Source organism: Physella acuta, unplaced genomic scaffold, assembly GCF_028476545.2.
Source record: "Physella acuta isolate Inbredline_101_S28 unplaced genomic scaffold, ASM2847654v3 ptg000199l, whole genome shotgun sequence".
Taxonomy (NCBI): domain Eukaryota; kingdom Metazoa; phylum Mollusca; class Gastropoda; family Physidae; genus Physella; species Physella acuta.
In genome coordinates, this window is record NW_026731718.1 from 179,152 (window position 1) to 201,500 (window position 22,349).

Below are 22,349 nucleotides of genomic sequence, written 5' to 3' on the forward strand. Positions count from 1 at the left end.
GATGCAATAACACAGGTGTTGGCTGATAACGATCAGAAAGCCAAGGCGTAGTATCTTGGGAAGCGATACGATAAGAACGCAATACGGTCTGTCAACTTTGATGTGACAGGATGCAGATGGCTTATTAAATCGGACTGTACGACAGAAGCGGCGTAATTAACATTCTGATGCAACGATTAGAATCGATTACGATTACGATTATGATAGAACCGAATACGATTACGAATACGAAGGGGATATATAGGAAGGCGACGGCTGAGATCTAGGGCTCTCTCTCTCGATCAGTCAGTCAGTGAGGCAGTATCAAGTTGGTTATTGAACGGGTTAGCCGTATTGTGTTAAGAAGGACGATAGACATGTGCATTCAGTTATGTGAAGACTAGTGAGGACTGTTGGGGGTCAGTTGATTCAGACTATTATTGTGAAGCATTCCTTTTGATTCATTATATTATTGTGAAGCATTTCTTTGATTCATGTAATAAAAGGATCAATAGCGAACCTGCATCTTCGAGTATCTATACTGTGGTCGATGTTGTGTAGAATGAGTGGTTAGACTCGGTAACATTTGGCGTTGTCGAGCAGAACTCGTTAACATTTGGCACTACAGGCAAATAGTCTCGTTACATTTGGCGTCGTCGGCAGAAGAATCCAACTAGACCAGCCATGAGCGGCACCAATAGTCTCGTTACATTTGGCGCTGCGGACAGGATGATTCAATTAGACTTGCCGCTTTAGGCACCCATAGTCAACCTAGTTCATAACTGTGTTTAGTGTGTGTGTGAATTCGGACATTCAGGAACAGTGAAAATTGAGGAACGAGGAAAATTTTTCATACACACACGGTAAGAAAGGTCTTTTTTTTTATTTGAAGGAAATAAATAAAAGGGAAAACTGAAATCAGAATCGAGGAAATTGAAAAGAACAGAGATGAGACACCTTTCATTATCATTCTGGCTTGGTGTCACATGCTCTTTTGCTGCTGCAAGCATGTGGCTCAGTATACCCCTAGTTGTAGCACCAACTACCCTGGGGACAGCTATGGGGCTGACCACCAGCATCCAGATAATTGTCATTGGTATCTCCAACTGGGTTGTTGGACAAATACTGGGCAAAGATGGCAACCAAGATATGGATGTAACTCTTGGACACTGGAAATGTGTCATGATCTCCCTTTTGGGCAACACTATTTGCTGCATAGCTGCAACATTTTTCCTTGGTGTGAGTGGCAGACGCGGGAGTGGTATTTTAGATATCGGAAAAGAACAGAAACTCCTGTTGGCCCAACAATCTGACTCAAATAAAGATAGCCCAGAGATAGGCAACGGTGAGGATGACCCTTTGCCTCCAGAGGGACCAGGACAAAATTTGGACAAAAAGCCGATCCATATTGTGGTCCTGCCCAGTGAGTCCCACATCAACAAATTTTACGGGGACGGTGATCCAACCTTAACCAACAGGTTCAGTGAAGAGGTCAGGGCTGCCTGGGCCTCGAGATACATGTCACCAGAGGAAAGATTAAGACTGCTGATGGGCAGTATAGGAGAGACGGTTAGGGCAGAGGTCAAATGCCACGATAAAACCATCCAAGCAGATCCAGATAAGGTGCTGGATCTAATTATGGAGACCTTTGGGGAGAGACGGTCGGGATCGCAACTGCTATCGGTGTTCGTAGGCGTGAAGCAGAGAATGGCGGAGAGTGTGATGGAGTATTCACACCGAATGAACGGGGCCTTTGAAGCTGTAAAAGGCAAAATACCCGACATGGATGCGCGCCTGCTGAGGGACCATTTCATCGAGGGGCTGGCGACCCCTATGGCAAGAAGATATTTGAAAGAAGAGGTCTACAAAGACCCACAGTTGACCTTCCTTCAGGTCAGGAACTCAGCGATCCGCAGGTCCGAGGATGAGGACCAATCGAACTGTTCGGTAGACAAAGTCTCGGTGCCGGAACAGAAACAATCCCCACCCACAGGGACCGGCACGATGGAAACCATGATGGCCCGACTGTTGGCCCACCTGGATAAGGTTGGCCAACGATTGGAGAGGTTAGAAAGCAGGTCAACAGCTGAGAATCAGGGCAAAAACGGGACAAAACATGGTCAGGTTGGACAGCCGCGACCTGCTGGTCCATCGCTCCGGTGGACGGCTGACGGTCGACCAATCGGCTTGTCCTGCTCTCAACCCGGACATGTGGCACGGTACTGTCCGGTGAAACGATCGCCCTCTGTAAGGCAAGATAAGGCTACAGAGTGGCGAGGTTATGGCTTAAGAAACAAAATGGGACAACAATGAAAGAGTCTCAAACAGGACTTGAAGAGAAATTATCAGATATTGAAAAAGAACTTCAAATTACACAAGGAAAATTAGATTTGAAGCGTTCTGAACTTCAGAATTGTGAAACTAAGCTAACAGATACTATAGCCTTGGTAGAAGAACTTAAGAATTCAAAAGACTTGTTAATAATAGAAAAAATGAACTGTGAAATGAACTTGGATGTTGAAAAGTTTCAAGTGAACAATTTGTTGGCAGAGAAAAATTATGATAAGAAAGAAATTGGTAAACTTAAGAATGAGATCTCAATGTTAACGATGAAACTGGATAGGGAAAGTTCATGCAAATTAAAAGCACAGGAGAAATGTTCATCTTTAAAGTGTCTGTTAGCTGAAGAAGAAAATAAAAACATGAGACAACAGAACAGTGTTGGCAAACTAGAAGAAATGATAGAAAAAGAAAGGCTATTGAATCAACAGTTAGAAAAGCAAGTATTAGAACTAATGAAAAAGGTTGAAAATAATACACTTCTTATAGCAGATGAAGAAAAAAAAGTAGAAGTCTTGCACATTTCTATTGAAGAAGTAGAGGTGATGCAAAACGGGCAGACTGTGGTGGAGCACATATCCACAGAGCCCCGTCATATGGACATTAGTGATTTTAATTGCCTTAATCACAAAGAGATAAGAAATGCACAGAAAACGGATAGTGGCTTACAGCCGCTGTTGAAATACGTCCAGGAACAAAAATTCCCAGGAAAAAGGGAAAGAGAACAGTTTGGTCGGGAAACAAAGAAACTACTGAGTCAGTGGGACCGTCTCAGTATAAAGGATGGTGTTCTCATGCGGAGAATTCATGACCAAATAGACGGGACAATACACCAGGTGGTGGTGCCTGGACAATTACGAGAAGAAGTGCTAAGGTTGGCACATGACAGGGCAGGACACCAGGGTCAGGACAGGACGCACAAAATATTACGACGGAGGTGTTACTGGCCCAATATGGAGATGGAGGTCAAACGCCATTGTGAGGCTTGTGTTAGGTGTCAGCATGCGAAAATGCCAGTTGTCAAAATGAGACAGCCATCAGGACACCTACTGGCGACAAAACCACTAGAGATTGTGGCTATGGACTTTACGTCGTTGGAGCAATCATCGGATGGGACGGAACATGTGTTGGTAATGACTGATGTATTCACCAAATGGACTGTGGCGGTGCCCACACGAGATCAGACTGCCAAAACAGTGGCAAAGGTCTTAATAGAACATTGGTTCATCAAATATGGCATACCAAGACAATTACACTCTGACCAAGGAAGGGCCTTTGAGTCAGAAGTAATTAACCAACTGTGCAGCCACTACGGGATCAACAAATCTAGAACAACCACATTTAATCCGAAAGGAAACGGACAGTGCGAGCGGTTCAACCGCAGCATGCATGATTTGCTGCGTACTCTAGAACCTGAACAGAAAAAACGTTGGCCTGATTTTCTCCCAGAGTTGGTATATCTATACAACTGCACCCCCCATGCCACAACCGGCTTTTCGCCACACATGTTGCTGTTCGGACGGGAGGCTCGACTCCCTCTTGACTTGTTCCTAGGAAAAAAGGAGAGTATGACTGGCTCATACACTGCACTGGAATATGTGAATGAACATATGAGACGAATTAGAGAAATGTACAGGGTAGTACAGGAAAGACTAGAACATGAAGCACGGCGAAGGGAACCGCCGGTACAGACAAAGGACCCGCCACTCAAACTGAACGACAGGGTATTACTGCGTAGCCACCCGTTAGGCAGAAACAAAATCCACGACCTCTGGGGACAGGAGATATGGCAAGTCGTGGAGATGCCTAAAGTAGCAGGTGGCCCCTTTAAGATAAGACCCATCGATCACGCCAAACCGGATCGGTGGGCGAATATTGCTCAATTAAAGAAATATTGTCATAGTCAAGAAGAGCAGTTACACACAAGGAAACCCAAGACAATTAGGGAACCGGAAACTATAACGGAAATTCACATACCCATCCCGGAACCATGTCACCATCAACAGAACAACAGCGATACACAAGTGGAGGATAACGGCAACGAAGAGGATCCCGTTCCTCCCAGAAGCAGAGAGACAGTAGACCATCAGATAAGTGGTCCGCGGAGAAGTTTGAGAAACAGAAAGAATACGAAATTTTTTGTCAGCAACCATCAATTCTTTCATGGTCGCGCTAGTATGAGAACAGACTGTTCAAAAAGTCATAAAAGTGAACTGGTGAAGGCACCAAACGAAAAAAGGTGGATGTGAATTCTAGAACTGTTTTGTGTCTGAGGAAGATGATGTAGACACATTTGATATGTGAAATAGGGATAACTGTCAATCTTATACGAATGTGACGACATTGACAGTGAGTGGAACAATACATTTTTTTTTTTACGGTGGTGCGATGGACTTTGAAGGACTGCACCTGCCAAGCGTTGTTTGTGGTTGATAACACACAAAAAAAGGCAGGGGTGGATGTAACTAGGGGAAGTTACCAGAGACATAACGCAGTACAGCGCTGTCAACTTTGACACGACTGATGCAATAACACAGGTGTTGGCTGATAACGATCAGAAAGCCAAGGCGTAGTATCTTGGGAAGCGATACGATAAGAACGCAATACGGTCTGTCAACTTTGATGTGACAGGATGCAGATGGCTTATTAAATCGGACTGTACGACAGAAGCGGCGTAATTAACATTCTGATGCAACGATTAGAATCGATTACGATTACGATTATGATAGAACCGAATACGATTACGAATACGAAGGGGATATATAGGAAGGCGACGGCTGAGATCTAGGGCTCTCTCTCTCGATCAGTCAGTCAGTGAGGCAGTATCAAGTTGGTTATTGAACGGGTTAGCCGTATTGTGTTAAGAAGGACGATAGACATGTGCATTCAGTTATGTGAAGACTAGTGAGGACTGTTGGGGGTCAGTTGATTCAGACTATTATTGTGAAGCATTCCTTTTGATTCATTATATTATTGTGAAGCATTTCTTTGATTCATGTAATAAAAGGATCAATAGCGAACCTGCATCTTCGAGTATCTATACTGTGGTCGATGTTGTGTAGAATGAGTGGTTAGACTCGGTAACATTTGGCGTTGTCGAGCAGAACTCGTTAACATTTGGCACTACAGGCAAATAGTCTCGTTACATATATATATATATGTATATATATATATATATATATATATATATATATATATATATATATATATATATATATATATATATATTTATAATTATTCTTATAATATAAGTTGTGTCGTTCGTCTGTATTAGACATCACTACATTAACAAGAAGTTTTGTTGTTATTAACAGAGGCATAGCGAGGGTGTGCGGACCGCAACGGGTGACACCATTTAGGGGGGGGGGTGACACCAAGGCAAAAAATAGCAAAATAAAAAGAGAAAAATGATAATTCCACTTTATTAAGTGATTAATTCGAGTGTTAAATAGTCTTTTAAGAGGTGCAAATCGAAAGTTTGAGGGGGGGGGGGTGCAATTCGAAAGTTGAAAGTTTGTCCCCGGGAAGGGTCGCTACGCCTCTGGGGAGTTACACCATTAAGTGCCGCACCTGGTGACACCCGACCTCACTACGCCACTGGTTACCAACAGTAGTAAACTAAAGCACGGCTAGTTCTAAGTTAAGTTATTGAGATCCGGGCTAAAGAATTATTTCATAAAACTTTTCGTGGAAATGAAAAATCAATATTGACTGATCAAAATATATAAGTAAAAAAATCGATATGCCGTTTAGTTTGAGGGTAGCTTTTATATCAGGCTAACCAGAAGTTTTACGTTGCAGGTAAGTTTGTTGTCGTGTAGTTGAATGCCAGTGAAAAAAACAGGAGCACAGAATATTACACGTGTGTCTAGGAGCTTCATGTATAATATACGTATCTTCAAATTTTGACTTTTTATTCTTTGTGATACGTAACTAGTTTTAGGCGAGACGAAAATTATAGCTAAAGTTAAACATGTTTGCTCTAAAGCCCAATAGGTAGCTTGCGACGTTAACTTTAAAAGACAAGTACTTGTCACTTGTTGAAGTCTGTGGTGGGCTCCCTGACACCAATCACCAGTCATTAACACCTCGCCACCATCAAGCGGCTGACAGAACTTAATCTTGTTATTGAACATAATAACCTTTAAATTTTTCAATATGAAAATGTAATATTCTTTTCTTTTTAGACGTGATTTTCAATCCAACACTATTAAGTATTACGTGTTAACTTGTTATGGGCCTAATGTGCTGTTTCAGTCTGCTTTATTTTTGGCTTTGCTTCCATCGACTTAGTTCATCTAAGTATAAACTACAAGGCAGTAGATGTTTGATTTTGGAGTTGTCTCTCCTAGATTAATTGCTGTCCCCAGTAGAGGCGTAGCGAGAGGGGGTGGAGCGGGGGGTACATATGTCCCCGGGCGCCACCCTAGGGGGCGCCAAAATGGGTTGAAAAAAAATAAAAGCTCATTTTAGCTGCCGTTTTGCATTATAAATATAAAAAAATATATGGGGGGGGGGTGCCAAATTGAAAGTTTGTCCCGGTGGGGGGGGGGGGGGGCAAATTGAAAGTTTTATCCGGGGGGGGGAGTGGGCGCCAAATTGAAAGTTTGTCCCCGGGCGGGGGGCGCCAAATTGAAAGTTTGTCCCCGGGCACCGGAAAGGGTCGCTATGCCTCTGGTCCCCAGCTACCGAGCTTGAGGTTTTTTTGATTTAGTAACGATGAGCTTTACCTATCTGACCATTGTATGTATTCAGAAACAATTTTGAAATCCTTGCAGTGTCTTTGGAGACGAATATACATGGAAAATTTATTCGAAATCGCGGTATGAGAAATTGGTCGAGCTTTACTTTTAGAAATGAATAAAATGGCAGATATTGTGAGCTTCTTAAAAGTGTGCTTAATTAACAAAAACTTCAAACAAATTTGTAAAATAATTAAACAGAAATAAACCGAATTCTTTTAGAAGCACGTCTTTTTTAAAGCTGTCTCAAAATACCCAGAGACACTAAGTGACTCACAAAGTCAGAGAAGACATACAGAACATTTCAAATATAATATAATATATAGTGTGTAGTATAAAACACACCATTGAAACAATAATGCTGTAGGCCTGCATATCGTAACCTAATATAGTTCGGCGATACGGACATTGATTTTCTGTTTAATGTCTGGAGAAACGACACTATTGTGATAGTTACAATACGGTAGTGTAGGCAGAAATAGGTTAAGAAGGAACACATTCAATTCTTTAATCGTGTGCTTACTAGATAAGGATTAAGTGACTATTGAATTCTTTAATATTGGGCTTACCAGGCTAGGATTAAGTAACTTGAATTCTTTAATCCTTTGCTTACCAGGCTAGGATTAAGTGACTCTAGAATTCTATAATCTTGTGCTTACCAGGTTAGGATTAAGTGACTCTAGAATTCTTTAATATTGTGCTTACCACAAATAATAGAAAATTGAAAATATTAATATACATATTAAGACAGAAAGGTCACAAATAATTCAAAATTACAAATATTGATGTAAAAAGTAATACATCAAAAGTTTCTTTTTAATTTTTTCCCCCAGACTAGTTACTGGGTTTCTAATGTGCATCAAGAAAAACTGTGTTTTGACAAGAAAAGAATTGGACCTTGAGATTAAAAGCTTAAAAACTTTGCTGAAAACTAAAAACATTTACTGCGGTAATTACTTCTAACGTAGAAATCGGTTACAAATTAAACCAACTTTTGTTTGATGAAGCTATTTTAAATTAATTTATTTTTTAAAAAGAAGTTAACATTTATAGCTTATGTTCTCCTCCTTTTTATTTCTATAAACGTTAGGTTATGAGAAAACATTTTTTTAAAATAATAATTTTAAAATTTGAGTAGTCGAGTTTATAGTTGAGTATAGATCATCGAGATTATCGTAAGTTGAAAGTAGATCGTTTTCCGTTTTCGAGAGCTGATTCGTTCAATTTTTTTCCCAGCATTATATATATATAACTTTCATTAATTCTTTTGAACTAGTCAGGGAATCGTAAACAAAAACAAGAAAATAAGACATATGAACACCTTACAATAATAGCTCAAGTTTAATTATCACAACAGAGGTACAATATTTAAGAGTAACCACCACCAATGTGAAAATCCTCACCTAGTCTAATCTATACTATGTACAACTAAATGTCCTCCTTGGTGAGCTGCTTGGTGAACTGTCTCTAACCCTCCTAGTCCTCACTTCTTTATCTTCCCCGTCCGGTCTAACCTAATTTGCATGTCGCCACAGTTCTGGGGTACCTGATTAAAATGTCAGACCCTGCTAGTAAACCTACCCAGCTTTCTCAGTCTACTCCACCTACCAAGGTCGCCCAGATTATTTAGATACGTGTCTGCTACACCTACCCCCATTGATGCCATCGCCCTTAATTACAATCTAACTGCAACACGTACACCGCCAATCGTCTTCGTCAAGACCTGTTTAGTCTGGGTCACGTCTATAATCAACCCTACCCCTGCAATCTATGCCCCCACAGTCGTAACAATATATATATATATATATATATATATATATATATATATATATATATATATATATATGTATATATATATATATATATATATATATATATATATATATATATATATATATATATATATATATATGTTAGAGGGGGGGGGGTCCCGATTAAAGAGAGATGAGATGTGGTGATTCTCTCAAATCCGTGCACCTTCGTGTTATGACAAAGGGGTCTAATAGACCTGAGAAAAACTAATTACTTCACAATAATACAACATTATGATTAAACTAAAAATGAAACTTAGTAACACACATTTATACATTTATTTATCTTAATTTGGCGTCACAAAAGTTTATATGTTAAAAGCAAAAGAAACAATACAAATAAGACTTGACCAGTCTGTTGCGCTGAGTGAGTGCGAGAGGGTTTGAGTCCCTTGACTCGGTCAAATACCATTTTAACAAATCTCCACTACCATGTAGTGAAGTTACAACCTTAGGAACTGTTACGTCCAGGTCAGATTCGAATTTAAGAACGACTCGGGTTAACGTTCAATACGTTTATTAGGTCTCACATATCACATTACAGAATACCCCTCGACCTAACCACTACCAACTAACCCCTAACAACCATTCACTCCAGCTTTTATACCGCATTCGACCTTGGGATAACAATACACAAACACACCGGGGTTAACAATATTCTAGGGTAAACTCAACTCACACACTCACTCTCCCCTAATTATAGATCATTCTATCCTATTCTAGTCTAACCTACAACTGACCCGTAACAAGTGTCATGTAAAAATAATTCAATTAATAGACAGAGTTGCTTCCCTTCCCTGATTTGTTTAATAGTAAAGTAAACTATGCGATTTTAATTTTGTTTCGTTTTAATGTGATTGATCACTCACATAAATTGTATGTCAAATCAGTTGACATCCGTCTGTCCAACCTTTTTCGAATGGAAAGTTAAGTTAGGGAAAGTTAAGTCGGCTGGTTATAATGCTGACCACAGTATCCCTTCATATGTTGAGGTTACAGAAATAGGCGAACACTATTTCACTTGGCACATGAACAGTCTGGTTGGAATAGGGAAATTCATTTCTTACACTGACCCCAAATGCAATTTTCTGTTTTAGAGAATGTATGTACATTACAATAGTTAACATTAACAAAATATAAATAGTGAACTTGATTAGAAAAGTTTCTTGTTTTAAAGTAAGGAACTTGTCTGCGCAAAGTGAAATACCGCACACCGATTCTTAGAACAAGGAGATCAAGTTTGAAAATTGTAGCGGTTTTAAATTTTAACAAGGTACCCTATTGCTTTTCTGTATTACAGTAAAAATCAGATGCTTTGTTTCTGGTCTGTAGGCTACTACCTACTTTAAGAAGTGGCTTTCTTATTTGTCTTCATTACCTACAAGATGAAGCAAAAGCTTTTCTGCTTAACAAAAGGTGTAAACAGAACATGTAGAACTACGCTTATGTTATTGACTTCCGGGTTAAAGAATTATTTCATACAACTTGGAGTTGAAAAATCAATATTGACTGATCAATATATCTAAGTAGAAAAATCAATACGCCGTTTAGATTGAGTGTAGTTTTTATATCAGGCTTATCAGAAGTTACACAGATACGTTGCAGGTAAGTTTGTTAACGTGTAGTTTAATGTTAGTCAGAAAACAGGGACACGGGAAATTGCACGTTTATATAGTAGCTTCAAGTATAATATACGTATCTGTAGTTGTTTCTTTTTTATCTTTTTTAGTTTCTCGTATAGGAAGTGTAGCGGAAGTATTGTAATCGTGCAAAAAATTGAAACCGAGTGTTTCACATATCTTGACGTTTTACTCCTCCCTGAGTCGTAAAAACATTGTTTCGCAATTTTGTCCATTTATGTGTTTGTATGTTGTGGTGGGGGAAAAATTGCTTGCTTTCTCTATTTTTCTTGTTATTCTTCTATTAGTTTCCACATATAGTTACTACTGTGACGAGGACGAGACTCTCATATCCGTACAGTAAATAAGCCAACTCGAATATCAGTTTGATTCACAATATTTTACCTATTATACATCCGATGCTTCACACAATATATATTTGTTGCCTACACCTACTGGTCAAGGTTTCCTACACTATTGTCCTTACACTGTTCCCTAACTCTACACTTGAATCCGTCCTCTCACTACAATGGTCTCAACCTCGACTGCCTAGATTCAACTGTCTCCTAACCCTCATCGTCCTCACTTCTTTGTCTTTCCCATCCGGTCTAACCTAATTTGCATGTCGCCACAGTTCTGTCGTACCTAATTAAAATGTCAGACCCTGCTAATAAACTACCCCCATTACGGTCACAAAGGCTAACTAGATACGTGTCTGCTACACCTACCCCCCACAATGATGTCGCCCGTAATCACAATCTAATTCTAACCCGTGCTTCGTCGATCGTCTCCGTCACGTACACTGTCTATCCTACACCTGCATCTACGCCACCACATATGTATGCCTGTACATTTGTCTGTAAACACGATAACTTGAGTACCGTTACAGCTAGGTTGATGAAATTTCACATATAAGTATTACATAAAATGTACAGTTCTGTTTAAACTTTTCAGCGATTTTCGATAACCGGAAGTGGAACTTTTTCTACTTTTGGTTTCAGATGGATAAACGAAATTTCACATATGAGGAAATGATCTAATTTTCTGCCTGCTATTAATTTTGCGTAATTTCCGTTGACCAGAAGCAGTACTTTATGTTATTTATCCCATTGTGTTATTGAATTTAGTAATAATTAAACTATTTCAAAATAAAAAATTAATATCCTACGAGCCGGCCCGCGGCATAACATACGCCGCTATTTAGTTGTTTCTAATTTTCAATAATTCATAATTTGTGAATTCGACAGTACCAACGCTGACACTGAAAATATTTCTTTAAAACACTATAAGTAGCTCGTTAAGGACCATAACCCCCCCCCCCTTCCTTCCCTCCCCCCCCCCCCTCCCCCCCCTACGTTTAAAATCGTTGGCTCTGCTTGTAAACATTTAGAGTGAACACAGCTCACTAAAACCATGTAGGGGTGGGGAGGTAGGGAGAGCGTTTGCAGCTTGTTTTCTAACGGCTCGAAGAAGAGAATTATATATATAGATTCTTCGTTCTTTATTGTAATGTTGGACGGGATTTCCAATCCAACACAGTTAAGTAGTAGCCTACAAGTAAATTTATTTTGCGTCTTATATGCCGTTGACTCCGATTTCAGCCTGCATTCTTTCTGGATTTGCTTCCATATACATTGTCCATCCAAGAACAAAGGGAGCAGTTGATTAGTTGCTTTCCCCAGCTATCGAGCCCCATCTGCCCGGAGATTCGAACCATTGTATCTATTAAAAAACAATTTCGAAATACTTGCATTGTCTCCGAGGACGAAGATATATGGAACGCTTAAACGAAATCACTGTATGAGAAATTAATCAAGAATTAGTTTCATGCTTGGACAAAATGGCAGATAATGTGAACTTAATACAAGCGTATTTAACAAAATCTTCCTCTGTTGTTTTCTAGCTAGCTTAAAATCCCATGAGGTGTAAAATGACTCCTTTTGTCACAGATGACATATAGAACTTTTCAAATATAACACTGTTTAGTATAAAATACAAAATTGAAACAATAATACGGAGGCCTACATATCGTAACCTAATATATTTTGGCGACACGAAAAATTATTTTCTATTTAAAGTCTAGACAAATCACAGTAATGTGATAGTTACAACAGAGTTACACGACAATATATATATATATATATATATATATATATATATATATATATATATATATATATATATATATATATATATAATTCTCTACATAGAGGGAACATGCGGGACACGCCGAATCTACCACTCCCTCTCCAGGTATGCTCAACAGACCATATCGCTGCCACACTCAGCCCAACCAGTCTGGTGTGCCAAATATTTACAATCGTAGAGCCAGGTCGAATTAGTGAATGATATTGGGGCAGATAATTTAGCTTTTAAACGATTTGAAACTAATGAGAGTTAATACGTTATGCTTAATCTATTCATTGTCGTCTGTAAACTGTCGTGACGGGGGAGAGGGGAGGGGGAGGGAGGGGGAGGATAATCGTCCTTTACAAGCTACTGACAGTGTTTTAAAGCAAATTATTTTCAATCGCATCATTGGTAGTGTCGAATTCACAAATTGTGAATTACTGAAAAGTAGAAAATAATAATTGCAGCGTATGCTTACTGCGCGGGTCAGCTCGTAAGTTATACATGAACTCATTGAATTCTTCAGTCCTGTGCTTACTAGGTAAGGATTAAGGACTCTAGAATTCCTTAATCTTGTTCTTACCAGGTTAGGATTAACTGACTCGTGAATTCTCCATTATGAAGTGGTATATGTACCTGGCGATACTGGTTTTCATCTTTGTCTTTTATTATCTTGTGATGTATGAAGGCAACTCAATCCACATGTTGGCCAGACAGCAGCTACTGACAATCTCAGGTAAGGTTAGAACTGTTTGTTCTGAGAGAAACATGGACAAGGCTTTAACAATATGGTAGAAAGAAAAAGCCTTTACTCGTGATGCTTGTCAAATATATCTCGTTAAATATTACATATTATATAAAGACACAGGCACGCACACACACCCACACATATGTATGTGAGTATGTTAGTGTTTGTGTAAAAAAGTAAAGATTCCTCTTTAGACTAATCAATCCATCGGGCAGATGAAGTAGAGTTCATAGGTTTCTTGACCTCGGCAGATGAAGATGAAGAGAAGGTATGGTCTGCAGTTTGCACCACTGTTTTTACTTCCCTTTAATGAGTTAGTACCCATTAAAGCTGGGTGGACTCAGGTACCCATCAGAGATAAGTCGGTCGACTTAGGGATGTTCTACTTGCATGGACCCACGCCGTTCCATACACATGTGTTTTTTTCAAATTCTAAACTATACACAGAATACATTTCCATTTAGCCTTCTTTTATTCCTAACATATTTATGTGAATGGTGAGCTTTGATTTTTCTGACGTTAAATAATTATATACTAAGTGCACTCATTCTATACGACCGACTACTTAACACGTATGTTTATGTTTATTACACATCTACCCACTGTGACTTCTGTCAAGGTTGCAACGACCCCAGCTGTTTAAAAGACTTTGACGAGAAGGGGTATGACATTGATAAGGACAATGAGGATCAAGTTTGTAAGTAAGAAAGTTTCGTTATTTGTTTAAGGAACAAATTGTAGGTATATTTCAGCATTATTCGTTTTCAGGTGCGATTAAAAACAAATGCCACTAAGGACCGACGTTAGACTTAATAAGGCCCTAAGCTAATTTGTATATGGGGCCTTTTATAAATCCATATACTGTATGGCAGTGTCAAATATTTATAGATTTTAAAAAGAAGTCTGTTAACAAAAAAGTTTATATACATATAACTGTAGCCGAAAAATAATTCAGCCTCCACCATGGTTTGAAAAAAAAAGAAAAGAAAAAATTAATGCTAAAAAAATAATTTTATTGAAAAAGGTTCATTATAGTTTACAAAAACTCTTTTGTGGGCCCTTAGATAGAAGGAACACAAAGCTACAGATCACTAATAATGTTGACGTAAATCCGTCTGTGTTAACACTTCCTCAGTGGGTATGTGAGTAATAGTCATCCTTTGAGGGTAAGTGAGTAAGTGATCGATTTTGTATCAGGCAAGTGTGAAACATTTTACATTTTCCTTCTCTATGGGGTTGTACTGTCATTCCTCCTCACACCTGGTACTAATACCGGTACCTGACAGTATCGTTTGTCTTTCAAAAAGCTGGCACGCTGCACGACACGCTTGTCCGACTTCGAGACAGTTCCAAATGGCACTTGCGAGTGTTGACTAAAACCGTAACCAGCTTTGGGCAAATTGAGTATAGCTCTATTCTTCTGTCTATTTGTATCAGACGGTATATTTGTGTTGTGTTACCTTTTGATATCATACGGTATAGGTGTGTTGAGTTGTTTACTGATATCAGCCTTTACTCTCATCTTCTTAGTTACGACTAATCTAGAACCATTGCACAATCCTTGGTTCATGTTCAAATTCCTTAAAAGCTAAATTTTTGTTCCAACATTTAGCTTCAACTCATTAGGTGCTGTACCTGATGGGTTCAAAGTGTTCAACAATTCTGATGGATAGTCGCCAGTGTCTTCCTTGGCTTCAGATACTGAGTCAAAAGTCAAATGAGCCTTTTCCTTCCCTTCCAGAATGTCCAAGACCTTTTGGTTAATTGAGTCAACGTCTTCATTTTTGGGACATAAATTTCCAATTCCATAAAACTGTTCCATTTGTTTATGCTTCAATCATGCCCCGTAAATTGTCTTGACGATGTTGTCTGATTCAATAATTTGTTATGGGATCTCTATAATGTCTTTTCCTAGATCAAAGTCATTGCCCAGGTCACCATTCCCCAGTTTCAACAGCCAATTGCTGTACTCGGTGTTAACTGATATAACATTCTGATCAAAATTTAAATTTTTAACTCGTCCCAGAGTTTCGAATGCTTTAAACTTGCTAGAACTACTTTAGCTGGTTCGGCACCAGGAACTACAGGTAAACATTGGCGAAAATCTTCCCCTGTCAAGAAAACTTTCCCTCCAAAAGCAATGTTTGATGTCGTAATGTCTTCAAAAAGCTTATTGATGAATTCAGCAGCAAGTGCTGGAGACATTGATGCTTCATCTATAAGAGTTCCGATGGCTTTTCTAAATTGTTCAGCTTTTTTAGAAGTCGCTGTAAATCTAGAGACAGAAGTTTCATTTAGTTTCAAAGGTAAACCAAACTGAGAACGGTAGGTTTTACCAATCTTCAAAAGATTAGCGGCAATGCCGGTTGAGGCGACCGCAAGCATTGATTGACCTACCTTTGTATGAAGCAAAGTATCATACAGATAAGTCTTTCCGGTACCACCTGGACCGTCAAGAAAAAAACACTTGCTTCTTACAGTGTGATCGTTCACGGCTTCCATGACCGCATCAAAGGCAGCTCGTTGCTTTTCATTAGGCTTGCCTCCATCTCCTGCCCTAACATGCTCTTTTGTTCTCTGTCAATGTATTCATTCATTTGCCCAACATGAACCACACATGTCGCAGTCTTGTTTAGCAAAAATCTTCTATTAATCTGCCTCTGTGTTGGTTCCATAAGTTGAAAACATCTGTAATTTCACAGTACAAACACATGTACGCAAAAAGTGCTCGAGCTTTTTATGGCATAGCAACAATGCATGCCTCTGCCAATGTCTCATCCAAACATTTTCATCAATGCCTAAACCTTTCTCCTTAGCAGCTTTATAGTAGCTATTATAGCTAATTCCATCAACTTCTATCAAATATTAAAAGGATGTTACTCCTTGAACATGGAGAAGCTATAGTCTCAAAAAGTACCCCTCGGTGTCATTAATATTAACGGGGAGGATTCTTACAATTACTCTTCCCTGCAATCTCTTCCGCACAGCGCAATCTCCCTCCTTTTCCTGAATCACATAATGTTCGGGAATCTCGTGGTACTTGAAATGTTTTGCATTTTCATCACCTGTTAGCTGAAAATTAGTTCTATCAGTGCCTTTGTAAGCATACTTGAACAGATACTTAATTCTTGAAAAAGATTCGCTAATTTCCACATTAATGTGGCATTCATATTTTAACATTAGATAAGCATTGTAAGGCGCTATCTAAGAGATATCAACTGAATGCTTCCCAACCGTAACTGCCTCATTTTTTCCTTCTCATGTGTATAGGATGTCCATCTGTACTATCTTTGTTTCCTCTGAGAATTTCTTTGGAAACTTTTTCGAGCGTTTTTCATTAGCCATGCCGGGAGATTGGGGGTTTAAGACACCACACGGACCATGTATCATATTTGAGCTAAAAAGTCTTGGAAACTTTTGTTTTTTCGGTAGTTCTGTGACTACAACTTTGTTAACAATGGTCCACGCTCTGGGCTTAAATTCAGCTTCAACAGTGTGCATGGGGCTCGATTACGTGTACTAATGCGAAGACTCGACCAAATAATTTTTTCTCTGAAATGTTGCAATTAGAGCTTAAAACTCGATCTACAATGACTGGCCTATTCTCGGATCTCTGTCCTGGTAAAAGGTTGTATGTCATTGTAACAAAAAAATCTGGTTTCCCAAACTTTTTAATAATGTCCATTGCATCTTGGTACAACTGTTGCATGTTTCGCGGACTTCCACTGAATGTGGATGGAAGTATCACTCTACGACCGGTACTGCCGAGTTATTATCATCGTTTTGAATAAAAGGAATATAATTTTTGTAGGTATAACATCTCAACTGTTTTTGATGTGTTCGGATAAAGTTTGAGTCATTTGACTCTGCTTTAGCATAAGCATCGCCGATGTATTGTCTCCCAGCGCTTAACAGAGGGTTAAAATAATCTCGAACTTGCAAGTAGTATAAATAATACATTTTTAGCTGACTCTATTCCTCGTATTCCCACTATTTCTGCGCGATCCCGTGAGTCGTAATCCCCCCCCCTCATCCTTGTTGGCCTTTACGAAACAAAAGCGGATAGCATAATGCATCCAAATTCCTATGCAAAATAGAAACTTGTTGCATTCTCTGAACATTTGCTCGGTCAACTCTCAAATATACCATTATGTCTCTCTGCAGTTGTGGTTCTCCGTCTGAGCTTGTAAAAACTACAGCAACCTCATCGTCGCTGTATCGTCGTTGGTCCTGGTCTCGATACTGATTCAAACGCATGGTTATTTTAGGAATCTCTTCACCGCTGGCAATAGCTCTTTCGGTTTCTTCACGCTCAAATTCATACATCATCCGGTATGCCAAGGAGAATGGCTTTTCCTCCATCACCTCATACAGTTTTTCAATTATATGTCTTCGGCGATTCGCATTAGCAGCGTTATCCAGTCTTTCCGATATGGCCACTTGTTTATCCAACACATAGAATTGAGCGAAAACTGGCTTCTCTCCTTCGGTAGGGTGTAATGTCCCGCTTCTGTGATAAACCTGCCCGTGAATTCTAAACGTGAATGGTCCACGACCTCTAGAAAAAAAAATTTTTTTGCTCCTACCGAAACGAACGAAAAAGCACCGTTGTAGGATCTTATATGTTCCATAAAAATTTTGGAATCTCTGTCATGTCCAAGCATAAATTTCTTTAGATAGTCATGACGTTCAAATTTTGGTAACTCTATTGTTCCCTTATTACAATAAACTGTAAACATTGTATCAGTAGGTCGCTCTTTTGGAAAAAATCGTGCCTGCATTTTTCACAGACCTGGTCCATGTGTCCACAATTGTGTATTGGAACGTTGTTTTCATCGAAATCATCGAAATCAGTCCAAGCCAACGGAATATCAGTCGTTCTTCATCTATTCAGTCTCATTCGATTTGTATTTTGTGCTCTTTGTTCTTGTGTGACATTTGCACGTCTTTCTCGAAAGCGGACAGCTTCTAGGGTTTGTCTAGTTTGGCGTTCTTCTAATGTTTCTCTAGCAATAGCTTGTTTATGTCTTTCATTGTCTTATTGTCTGCGTCTAAAAGTTTCATCCGCAGACTCATTTTCAACAGCCATTGCATGTCTCTAAGCATCACTTTGCCTTTTGGCTTGTGTTTCTTTAACTGTTTCATTAGCAACAGAAATAGCATGACCCTTAGCGTCTGTTTGCTTTCTAACTTGTATTTCGTCCTCGGTTTCATTCTTACGTTTTTGCCTTTTTACTTTCTCGTATATACAAAGAATAGAGAAAGTCTTGTAATCATGCAAAAAAAAATCGAGATTTTTGCTAATCTCGACGTTTTACATCTCCCTGAGCCAGAAAAACATAGTTTTGCATTTTTGTCCGTATGTCTGTGTGTATGTATTAAGTATTCACATTTTCAAATGTTTTTGAAAAAACCTAAGCAAAGCTAGGCAGTATGCTTAGTCAACAATACTTCCAATGTAGGTGAATCTATCCACTTCTTCTAGGGATTCTTCTGACAATGTTATAGGGTTGCTGTTTAATGCATTGACTTTGAGAACTTTACTTTTCCCTCTGTGAATGTTCAGGCCCAGGCATGTAGAAAAATGAGCAAACCTGTTGGTTTATCCTGCATAAGCTGTCGTGTGTAAGAAAGAAGGGCCAGGTCGTCAGCAAAGTCAAGGTCATCCAGCTGGCTCTACAGTGTCCACTGTATACCGTTTCGCGTTTTCTCTGTTGACATCTTCATAACCCAGTCTATGACCAGCATTAATAGGAATGGTGAAAGTAGGCAACCCTGCCTTACTCCGGTCCGTACTGGGAAGGCCTCTGTAGTCTGTTGGCCATGCACTACTCTACATTTCAGACCTTGATATGAAGACAAAATAATGTTGACTATATTCTGTGGCACCACTCCGTAGTGTCTTAACAATTTCCACAAAGACTGTCTATCCAGGCTATCAAAGGCCTTCTCATAATTTATGAAATTAATATAGAGAGATGAGTTCCACTCTTGGGTCTGTTCAAAGATGAGAGCGCAGGGTAGCAATTTAGTCTAAGCATGACCTTTCCTTCCTAAAGCCCGCCTGTTGATCTCGAAGCTGGGGATCTATTGCTTCCTTCATTCTGTTTAATCATATTATTACGAACGCTATTCTAACATTCGCAGAGCTAGCGAACGTACCGGATTCGTTTTGAATGGCTAATAACAGATGACAACAACTGAAGAGTATTAGACACAAAAAACTCAACGCGGACTGGTGAATAACTTCTAGGGGAAAGACACGATGAACTCTTGTGACTAACAACAACTTTAATCTATTAATAACCTTTTAAAATGAGTACAAGTATAAAATGTGACACTAAGTCTGTGCAAAATAATATAAAATCTAAGATTGCAAAATAAACCAAAACCCAACTTACGAGTTGATGAAAAATCACTAGGTTATAAATATCACAGATATGGCACTAGGAAATTAACACAGCTTATAGAAAATTAACTTAAAGCACTGAATAATACTAAAATCACAAATAAATGGGGGAAAATGCTGCTTTAAACTATGTAACACAATATAGCATCACACACATGGCAATCTCTCCCGGAATGTCTGGTAAGCGGCTGCCTAGAGCCTGCGCGTTCAGGGTTTTGAAATCACCCCAGAACCAGGGGAGGTCACTCCAAAGTCATAAGACTATTGGTTGGGAAATCGCCAAAGTTCGAAATAACCAATTAAAAATTTATTGGGAAATTTCATCACATGACGTGACGGAAAAATACTGGCGATTGCACCACAGCTCTGCCAAGGTCGATTACATAAATCAAAAACTAAATTATAAAAACATAAGACCTAAGTAGGTCACAATATTCTGTTGAAGACTTTGTCTGGGATGGACAAAAGTGTTATCCCTCTATAGTTAGAGTATGCACTAAGATCGCCTTTCTTTGGAAGTTTTATGAGTATTCCCTCCTTCAACTCATCTGGTATTTGTTCATCTTCCCAGATTTTCTTGAAAAGTGTTTATATTAGTGTGGTGCTAGTTTCTATATCTGATGTCAGTGCTTCTGTCGGTATAGCATCTATTCCTGGAGCCTTTCAATTTTTCAGCTGCTTTATAGCTTTATGTATCTCTTCTTTTGAAGGTGGGTTGCAGTCTATAGGGAGGTCATTTTCAGCTGGTGGTATGTCTTGCGTGCACTCTTGTGTTGGTCTATTCAGTAGTGCTTCAAAATTTTCTGCCCATCTCTTAGTCTGTCCTTACGCATCAGGTATTGTCGTTCCATCTTTGGTCTTCACTGGTACTTCCTAGATATCTTCTTAATTGTATTGTACACGTCCCTAATATTACCATGCTATAGTGCTTCTTCCGCTTCTCTTGCCAGCAGTTCCAAATAACTCCGTTTGTCTTTCCTTATGCGTTTTTTTGGCATTTTTGTTTGTTTCGGTGTATTCTTCCAGTGCTTTTAATTTAGCAGCCCGTGTGCGGCTGTTGTTTAATGTTGCTAAATCTATTGGACATATGAAGTTTAAATTCATTGAGTTTAGAGGGATCCTAATAAACAGGCCTGTGTTGTATCTGTATTTCCTTTTGTTTTCCAACATGTTTTCTTCAGTTTGAGTTTTACTTTAGCTACCAGTAGGTGATGGTCCGAAGCAATATCAGCTCCTCTCTTGACACGTACATCTTAAAGTGATCTCCTGAACTTTTTATGATACATATATGGTCAATCTGGTTTTCTGTAGATAAATCGGGTGATACCCAAGTAGCTTTATGTATCCTTTTATGATAAAAGAGACTACCCCAATCACTAAATTATTTGTGGCTCACAAGTCAGCAAATCTTTCTCCGTTTTCGTTCATCTCACCTAAACCCTGCTGTCCTATACATTCTTCATATCATCTGTTGTCGCTTCCAATCTTAGCATTGAAGTCGCCCATGAGTATAAGGATGTTTCTTTTTGGGCGGTTCTGGATAATGGTCATCAGCCTGTTGTAGAATTCGTCTTTGTCCTCCTCTTTGCTGTCATTTGTTGGGGCGTAGGCCTGTATTATGTCCATATTTATTCGTCTTATTTTAGTTTTAAAGGTAGCTGATATGATCCGCGGGCAGTGTGTAAAAACAAAAATTCTCGAGAGTATAGAAAAAAAGCGAATGGTATATAACTCTACGTAGGCGCACAATTATAAAATTTTCAAATAAGTATTTACAACTGCATAGAGTATCTCTACCAAGATATTAATAAATTATTTAATTTAAAAGTGGTCTATTAAAAATTATTTAAATTAAAATAGACCATTGGCTAAATTCAATCATTTAACTCAAACATCATAATAGTAGTAAAAATAAAATAGAAGTACAAAAAATAAACATTCCTATTTCCTAAGTAAACGGTATCATAGTAACAGATCAGTACAGTTCAACATATATGAGTTTTTTTGACTTACTGGAAGCATGTCAGTTAAGAGATATTCTTTGAGTTGCGTTAGCTAACTGAACATAAATGGCACGAAACAAACAGCAACGTTATCAAGAATCGAGCATTTCACGCAGCTACAAAGACATACGCTAGACACGAAAGTTTCTGTCCGGCACGACATCTTGCCACCTGGTTTTGAACGTGAGGGACAGCTTGTTCGTGGGATGACCTACGGTCACCAGGCCGGGTACCGAAGTATCAGTTTAGTTAACGTGCGTACTACATATCAGACCACACTGTCCAGTTTGGATAACATTTATCAAAAGCTTGGTTATTTTGTCAGGCAACAATGAGGATAAGCTATGGATGGGGGAGGGGAATTTGTGTAAAAAAGAGTGACTTGATTTATTGACGATGAAGGGCAGATTCAATTCATTACCACGGATATTGCGACAAAATATTAGCGATACCGCTTTTCTCGATTCTTAGATTTAAGCCTCTACGAATTACGAAAAAGATTATTTTTTTGTAGTTAAGAAATTAAACTGAAAATCGTATAGTCTTACTCAAATCGAACCTAGTGTCA

At 38.9% G+C, this 22,349-nt stretch overlaps 1 protein-coding gene across 1 annotated transcript in view; it reads left to right on the forward strand.

The window, feature by feature from the left end:
• Positions 1-6,100: 6,100 nt before the first annotated feature.
• Positions 6,101-22,349, forward strand: part of LOC131937055 (low-density lipoprotein receptor-related protein 1-like) — a 57,100-nt gene continuing 40,851 nt past the window's right edge. Inside the window, exons 1-2 of the mRNA XM_059294243.1 lie at positions 6,101-6,120; positions 7,895-8,010. Of these exons, the coding sequence (XP_059150226.1) occupies positions 7,914-8,010 (97 nt within the window). The 5' untranslated portion in view covers positions 6,101-6,120; positions 7,895-7,913. The remainder of the gene's footprint in view (positions 6,121-7,894; positions 8,011-22,349) is intronic.